Consider the following 8,943-nt stretch of genomic DNA (forward strand, 5'->3'; position numbering starts at 1 on the left):
CCGCCCATTTTATTCCGCGAGGTCCGCTATCTCATCTGCAATTACATTTTATTAAATTTGAAATCCAATTTGTTCTGTAGTCCATAACGTAATCCCTAATTTTTTGGGATTCATTTAGGAAATAATTCATTGTAGTCGATGTATTAGGCAATATTGAGCAAGTTAATATCTTCGATAGTGAATTTTGAAATTCAAAACTTGAAATGTGATTCCATCTTCTCCATATTTGTCTCTCAAAAAATTTAGGGCAAACCCTTAAAATATTGTCAATGAAGATTGAAGAAGAATAATGAAGACTTAGGGCAAATGAATTCCCAATGATCCTTCTTCTGGGAAGAGAAAGGCGACGGAGAAGACAACTTTGGTTAACTACAACATTAAGACCCTATAGCGACGACAAATTCGGACCCTATCCAGACAACATGTCGTCGGTATAGGGTTAACTACAACATTAAGACCCTATGGCGACGACAAATTCGGAACCTAAGAATCAACTATCACTCATTCCTAAGGATTCATCCTAAGAAATAGGCACGAAGTCCATCGATGCCCAAGGTTTATACTACAAGCACTAACAACGTCGATCCCCACATACTGATCCTATACAATGATCTTACTAGATCTAGCCTAAAGGATCGATATGAACAACCAACTAACGAAACTGCTTCGGAAATCCCCTAGCAGTAAACAAAGATCGATAAAGATATCAAATGAATGGAATAAGTTTAACCACGAACCTTTGTTCGTAAAAGAAAGAACCACAAGACAATTAAGTCAAGGGTAGTTATCAATGCCTAGGCTGTGGTCTGAATATCGTGAGGTATGTAGCCCCCAGACGCACCCTATCCAGCATCGAACTTTGCCTAGGCTGTGGTCTGAATATCGTGAGGTATATAATCCCCAGACGCACCCTATCCGGCAGTGGAAACGCTGACTAATGCCTAGGCTGTGATCTGAACCCCCAGACTCACCCTATCCGGCATCGGAAATGGAAACAATGACTAATGCCTAGGCTGTGGTCTGAACCCCCAGACTCACCCCTATCCGGCATCGGAAATGAAAACACTGACTAATGCCTAGGCTGTGGTCTGAACCCCCAGACTCACCCCTATCCGACATCGAAAATGAAAACACTGACTCATGAAGCTCGTCCGATCACTTCACAAAAGAAACGAAGACTCCAAAGCTCTTCAAAATAAAAGCATAGGGAAAATACTAATAAAGTACTCCCGTACGCTCCCGTACCCCGACACGTAATAGTGTCAAAAAGAAGAACTAACGGATGAACACATAGTTCAAAAACAAACACTTAATGAACGTATAGTTCGAGAACACTTTATGAACATATAGTTCAAACATACCTACCAATTACAAGTCTGCTAACGTTCCACTGGACTATCTAAAATAGTCTGTGGCCGTTGTCTATACTCTGCTAGATGACTAGATCATCTTAAACATCGATATCTCTCATCACTTTTATTTCATCACACATCATCTAATTTATCTACCAATGTTTTACCCAACATATTTGTAGATAAAAATACATACACAGTTTAAAACTTGTATAAAATATCAAGTCAACAGTCACCTCAAATAAACAATTAATATATTTACACATAGCACGTATTTTAAGGTAAATACTTCATATATATGTGTAAGATGAAGGTGACTATACACTCACATGATTTAACGATAACCGGGTAGCACTTCGTTGCCTAAAACGATCGTTTCTAATAAAACCGGAAGTTTTATTGAGAAACCGGGCTCTGCAAAAGGTCGGACTTCAAAACCGAAAAGATAAATTTTCCGGGCTTCTCGGGAACTTCGGAACGTATTTCGGGCTTTAGAAATGATACCGGGGCTTCGGGGGAAGTCAAAATGATAAAAAAGATGAAAAATGGGTGAAAAGTGACAAATTTCGGATTCTACCCGGGAGGATTCGCACCCTCCTATTTATAGATGCGAGGTTCGGAGCTCCGGCCGAAGGAAGGGACACGCGGCAGTAGCAGCGAGGCTCGGACAGGGCAGGTGGCGAGACACGCGTCGGATGCGAGGGTTGCACACGCCTGCGAGCTCGGAAGATACCACCGATGCGAGGCGCGTCGGTATCCTAGTGGACCTCGACTTTGGACAAATCAGCGGCTGACACGAGGCGTACACGGGTCATCTCGCATGCGAGGTGACGTGGCCGAACCTGAGCCATGCGAAATTCCTCGGGTTTTTGCATTTTTCTCGGTTTTTGTGCAAAAACTTCTAAAATCCATAACTTTCGCATACGGGCTCCGTTTTTTACGTTCTTTATATGTACGCGTAGGTAAAATTACGCTCTACAACTTTCGTTTAGACTTCGTCGGCTAATTTTGACTTTAATTTTTTTATTATTATTTTTAACAGACCGGGACAGGAAATCCGTTAAAAATTCATAACTTCTTCATCCGACGTCCGTTTTCGTCAGACTTTTTACCGTTGTGCTACTATTTATGAGACCTTCGATTCTTGTTTAGGTCGTGTCGGCTAAAAATCACTCGATCTAAAATTCGAGTTTTTAGTTGTCTACTGCTAAGTTGAGACTTCGAAAAAGCATAACTTCCTCATACGAAGTCAGATTTTGACGTTCTATTTATCGAACTTCTCGGTTTAACAAGTACTACGACTTTCGTTTAGATCACCAAGGCTAGAAAGTAGTTTATCAAAAACTCACTTTTTACGACATTCGACACCGTGCCGGTTTTGTCGCGAAACTTCGACAGGCCATATCTCCTTCGTTATAACTCGGATTTCGACATTCTTTATATATCCGGAAACCTTGAGACATATACTACAACTTGGTTAAGATTAATACTTCTAAATAATCTTCCATCAAAAAATCATTTTTGATGCTTATCGTCTCTAAATTGAGTAGCCCGGATCTACGGGCGTTACAATGCTCCACCACGCCGTGGCCACCCAACTTAAAGTTAATACATACAAAGTTGATTAATACCTGGAATGGATGTTACAGAGAGAGATGTAGGATGAGGTTAATTGGTCTTCTATTTTGTTTTTTATTTATTTTAATAAAAAAAATTAATAAAATTAATAAAAAAAACTAAAAAAGAAAAGGATAATGACAAAATCATCATTATAAACAGGGGTGTTCAAAATATCCGAAAACCGAACCGCAAAACCGAAACTCCGTATCAATTTTTAGGTTCACCGAACCGAATTTTTTTGACATTTACGGTTCATGTTTTTTTTTGCCATGGACGGTTAAGCGAAAACCAAATTTTTATTGTCTTAATAGCTATTCAAAAATAAGATGTGCAATTTGCAATAGAATGATATATTACTGTTCACTATAGCATGTCCAAATTGCAACAAAATTTAAATTCAAAATAAGAAATGACATTATCATTCTATTAGATCAATAACATCTCAAAATTTATTAATAAAACTAATGCTACGATTCCTTTTAAACAACCATGTCTTCCCTAATAAATAAAGATCTTTTTGCCAAATGTCACATTCTCATTTATTTTGCCACATGTAATTTTGTGGTTATTTTAAATTAATTTTTATTCCACTTGTCATTTTATGGTTTTTTCATTTTATTAAATCTAGATAGTATTTAAATGCAATAATAAATGCATATCAATTTCATTAAATAACTTTCTTTCTAATTTTCAAAATTACTAAATTAAAGATTCATTAATTTTCTTTATTTATTTATCTAATTTATTTGTTTAAATTTAAAAGAGAAAAAAAAAACACTTTAATTTTTATAATTCATTATTTTTCTCATTTTTCTTATAAATTTAAATTTCTCAAATGTTTAGAATTTTTTATTTAGTTTTTTTTTTTAAATAAATTTATGTAATACATGAGTCTCACACCTAGTTTATCTAATATTGAAGTGTTCTTCTAAAATTATGACAATTACCATAACAAATAAATAATTTTGATGATCTTTGATTAAACTTTATACTTATATTCAATTTTTTTTTGTTTTTCTTGAAGATTGTAGCAAATTATTATCCTTGTTTTAAATATTAATTGTTGAGTTTTTTAGTTTCGAAAAACATTTATTAATTCATAAACGGTTAATAGGTTAACCGAATAACCTAATCGAAAAACAGGTTAACCGAAAGCTGGTTAACCGTGTTTTTCGATTTAGGTTTAGGTTTAAAGAATTAATGAACTGGTGGTTTCAGTTAACATTCCGAAATATTATTTCGGTTCCATTAACCATCCATAAACACCCCTAATTATAAAAAAATTGAAAGTAAATTGGACAAAACTCGCAACAAAATAAAAAGTTTAAAAAACCATTTATACAGTTTTGTCCCTTAAATATTTTGGAGTTAATATTCATTTAAAAAAAAATCCTTTTTATTGAAACAATATAACTAATTGGTTGCTTTTACTTCATTTCTCTATATTGCATTTTCTCTTCACACTTTGTAAAGGTGCAGGGCTGTAGGCACATCACGTGCGGTCCTTGTTGACTGGTTTTCGTCGTTTTAAAAAAAAAATATTTAAAAAGAAAAAAGAAAATACTAATCCTCGTACGAGGTGGGCCATTGTCTGCTTTTTCATGCCACGCATACATTTATTTTCTGTCTCGCCGGGGAGAACAAATTACAAACCGGAAGGAATCTTGTTTTTCCCTCTGATAACCATTTCCAGAGAAATTCAGAAAAGACCCACCAACAAAAACGCGTACATACCATACCATTCAATTCAATGTATATATTGCCAAATCCCAAAGCTCCATGGATCTACAAAATTCCTGGTTTTTCTGGCGAATAAAATCAATACATATTCATTCGTTTTTGCATTTGTTGTTTGCGTGATTCAGGATGCTCGTTTCTGTTTTAGGGTTTTTCTGTTCGTTCCTCGAATCCACATCTTTCGTATTTGGTTCACAAACACACTCTGTAAGTATATCGCTGTTTGTTGATTTCGGGTTGCTCGTATTGCCCTCTTCATACTCCCTCGTTTCCCCCAAAATCTACATTCTAATTTGTCATGAATGTCGTTAATATTGTGTGTTAAAAACGTTTATGTGCTAATACCCTCATCGTCCAAATATATAGCATCCGTTCATGTGAAAAAAGATGCTAAATGAGTAATGAAACAATTGAAACATGCATCCAATGTGAATGTTTGCAACTATTTCATGTAGAATCCATTTGATTATTGGCTGAAATTTATGCGGTGAATCGATTGATGATGTTTTTACTATTTGCATTATCATCTTCTACCTTTGTTTTTGGGCATGCTAGTTTTGATTTCTGCTAGAAATTAGGAAGATAGATAACTAGTTGTTATTAAAGTAGCACTTTTGCTTGATTTCAATTGGAAGTGTGGTTTCTTGAAAGTATCTCAACTCACATGAACATCTTGATCATAATAGCTCCCTCCAGCCCACGAAAATTATAAATTTTTCCTTTTCACGACATCCATGAAAATTGCTAAAATTACCTATCTACCCTTTCCATATTTAGATTCTAGTATCTAATATGCTATTAGTTTTACTCCACAAGACTTTTATTTTGTCATCTTCAAACTAGTTAACATATTTATTTGATAAACTATCACCCAGTCTCTTGTGCTTTTGTAGGTGATGCTTCTATGTTCTTGAGTTCTTCCCCAAGTCCTGCCTGAAGCATTCAAGATGACTTCATGTTGACTTCTCTACAACTTTATTGGTCATATGTAGGACCTTTTAGGAACACGAGTTAGAAATTCATAGAATGCAGAATACAAAAACATAAAGAATGGATGAGGATAGAGATGATTACATCCTTCCAGCTGCATGGATGAACAAGAGTCCATCAGAACTAGCAGAATCAAATCTCTTCATAATCTCTTGTTTTATAGCAGGCCTAATTGGCATCCTAACAATCGTCTACACAGCCTTTCAATGGAGAAGAAACATCAGTCTTAGTTGGACAAAAGCCATTGCAGGGACAAAAAAAGATCCAAAATCAATCATAGATCTTGTCTCCCCTCATACATGGTATCTAGAAGCCATAGCTCGTGGAAAAAGCTTAAACTGTTGCGTATGTCTAAAATCAATGTCACCTTCTCAACCCCTTGGACCAATGGTGTCTTCAGGAAGCTTCATCCATAGATGTAGCATATGTGGTGCATTAGCTCACCTCAATTGTTCAGCAAATGCTCATAAAGATTGTAAATGTGTGTCCATGGTGGGATCTGACCATGTTTTACACCAATGGGCTATAAGGTGGACTGAGGTGATAGATCAACCAGAGGGGTCATCTTTTTGTACACATTGTGAAGAGCCATGTAGTGCTTCTTTCCTTGGTGGATCACCTATATGGTGTTGTTTATGGTGTCAAAGATTAATCCATGTTGATTGTCATAGCAGCATGTATCGTGAAACAGGTGATATTTGTGACATGGGTCCTTTTAAAAGATTGATTTTATCCCCTCTTTATGTTAAAGGACTTGGTAGATCATCATCTGGTGGAATCTTGAGTTCCATTACTTATGGAGCCAATGAGATTGCTTCTTCTGTTCGTGCAAGTATCACAAGTCAAAGTAAGAAAAACAAAGGGAATTTCAATCGAGTGAATTTAGATAAAGATAAAGGTATAGGGGAATCGTCTACAGAAAGTACACCAGATGGGAATAATGATGTTAAAGATGATGGTGGTAGTGGTGGTGGTGGGAATAGTAACAGTGACATGGTCAACAAAAAGTTGACTTTCAGGAAAGATCAGAGAGATGAATCCCAAAAGGTCCAAATGATGCAGAGATATGAGCTTGTGAACTTGCGTCCTGATGCAAGACCACTTCTTGTTTTCATCAACAAAAAAAGTGGTGCTAAACGTGGTGATTCAATCAGGCTAAGAATGAATATTCTTTTGAACCCTGTTCAGGTTCATAGCTTCATAGCTTCATATTGATTGATTCTTGATTTATCTTTTGACCAAAATTTCTAAAATCTTGATGAAACATTTTGTAGATATTTGAGTTGAGTTCAACAGAAGGGCCAGAAGTTGGACTTTATCTATTCAGAAGAGTACCTCATTTCCGGATTCTTGTATGTGGAGGAGATGGAACAGCAGGGTGGGTATTGGATGCAATTGAGAAGCAAAATTACGTTTCACCCCCTCCTGTAGCCATTCTACCTGCTGGAACTGGGAATGACTTGGCTAGGGTTTTGAATTGGGGTGGTGGTTTGGGGTCTGTAGAGAGACAAGGAGGACTTTGCATGATGCTGCAACACATGGAGCATGCTGCAGTTACTGTTCTTGATAGGTGGAAGATTTCTATTGCTAATCATAGGGGTCGACCTCTTCGTGCCCCAAAATTTATGAATAATTATCTCGGTATGCTTAATTGCTTTCATTTTTACATGTATTTTACCAGTTTATGTTGTGATAATTGATCTTAATGAGTTAATCGTTGTACGTTTTCAGGGGTTGGATGTGATGCAAAGGTTGCTCTTGATATTCACAATTTGAGGGAAGAGAATCCAGAGAAATTCTATAACCAGGTTACTTCCCCATTTTCTTTTGAAATTATAAGATAGATGATGAAGAACAGAAATTAGGGTTTAATGATAGTAATTCATGATTCGTATCAATAGATGTGAGTTGTGATTAACGAGTGAGTTTTGGGGGTGATTACAGTTTATGAATAAAGTTCTATACGCTAGAGAAGGTGCGAGGAGTATGATGGATAGAACACTTGCGGATTATCCATGGCAAGTTCGGGTGGTTGTAGATGGAGTTGACGTTGAGGTTCCGGAGGTTAGTCCGATGTTTTTCATTTCAATTTCTTGAATTTTTGGTATATTTTATGTTTTTTTTTTTTTTTTTTTTTTAATTTAGGATGCGGAAGGGGTGCTTATTGCAAATATTGGGAGTTATATGGGAGGTGTAGACTTGTGGCAAAATGAAAACGAAAGCAACGATAATTTTGACCCTCAGTCTATGCATGATAAAATGTTGGAAGTTGTGAGCATATCAGGAACTTGGCATCTCGGAAAGCTTCAGGTTTATTATTATAATTATAATTATAATATTTTGGGTATAAAAAACATTTGAAAAATGAAAATGTTATTAGGTTGGGCTTTCTCGAGCACGAAGGCTTGCACAAGGGAAGTTAATAAAGATTCAGCTTCTTGCACCATTGCCTGTTCAAATTGATGGAGAGCCATGGTTGCAGTCCCCATGCACATTGACCATTGCACACCATGGACAGGTGGCATCTCTTTCTCTTTCTTATCAATTGCTTTTCTTAAACTTGTCTAATAGTCTGATGTTTATAAATGTTTTAGGCTTTCATGCTGAAAAGATCATCTGAGGAACCACTTGGTCATGCTGCTGGGATTGTTGCTGATGTGCTGGAGAATGCAGAAACGAATCTTGTGATCAATGCATCTCAGAAGCGAGCTCTACTTCATGCAATGGCACTTAGACTGTCATAGCACCACCATCAACCACCCTAAAAAGACTTCCTTTCACTTGTAGCAAACGGGATTTTTGGATGCTTTGAATTTGGGACAGAATGTAGAGACCAAACAACTTACGTATCTGACCTGTATAAACTAGTGTTATACCATGAGTTGTTTGGATATGTGGCTTTTAATAATTCATAATCATACGCTTACATTTTAAAAGGTGCCTATTAAATTATTCTATAAAATTTTCTAGTAGAAATTTAAAATGATATCAAACTAATTTTAACTGCAGATAGAAGTATAATATCGGGCCACTTAGTGGTAATATAATGAAAACATCATTTCATGTATCGGCGTTATTGGTAAATCTTAACAAATAGTTGTCTATATATCCTTCAACCTGGCATATATGTTTGGCTTTAGAAAAAAAATGGATCGTTATGCTTTGGAATATAGTCAAATGATGTTCCGAATAAAGTCTATTATAAAGTTTATAAACTCTATTATCAGACATAGTTTCAATCACT

General features: G+C 36.0%; 1 protein-coding gene across 1 annotated transcript; it reads left to right on the plus strand.

The window, feature by feature from the left end:
• Positions 1-4,619: 4,619 nt before the first annotated feature.
• Positions 4,620-8,635, plus strand: LOC145108242 (diacylglycerol kinase 1-like). The gene is made up of 8 exons (XM_079045260.1): positions 4,620-4,916; positions 5,603-6,887; positions 6,974-7,340; positions 7,431-7,507; positions 7,644-7,763; positions 7,845-8,009; positions 8,080-8,217; positions 8,294-8,635. The coding sequence occupies exons 2-8, from the start codon at positions 5,760-5,762 to the stop codon at positions 8,441-8,443; spliced, it is 2,145 nt and encodes a 714-aa protein (XP_078901386.1). The 5' UTR covers positions 4,620-4,916; positions 5,603-5,759; the 3' UTR covers positions 8,444-8,635.
• Positions 8,636-8,943: the final 308 nt, after the last annotated feature.

Source organism: Lactuca virosa, chromosome 4 (genome assembly GCF_052849685.1).
Source record: "Lactuca virosa cultivar CGN04683 chromosome 4, Lactuca_virosa_CGN04683_v6, whole genome shotgun sequence".
Classification (NCBI taxonomy): Eukaryota; Viridiplantae; Streptophyta; class Magnoliopsida; order Asterales; family Asteraceae; genus Lactuca; species Lactuca virosa.

Excerpts from the sequence above, each read along its gene's own strand:
- LOC145108242 (XM_079045260.1), top strand. The coding sequence starts at position 5,760 with ATGGATGAGGATAGAGATGATTACATCCTTCCAGCTGCATGGATGAAC. Across the intron at positions 6,888-6,973 it reads TTCTTTTGAACCCTGTTCAG|ATATTTGAGTTGAGTTCAAC; the intron begins GTTCATAGCTTC and ends AACATTTTGTAG. Across the intron at positions 7,764-7,844 it reads TTGACGTTGAGGTTCCGGAG|GATGCGGAAGGGGTGCTTAT; the intron begins GTTAGTCCGATG and ends TTTTTAATTTAG.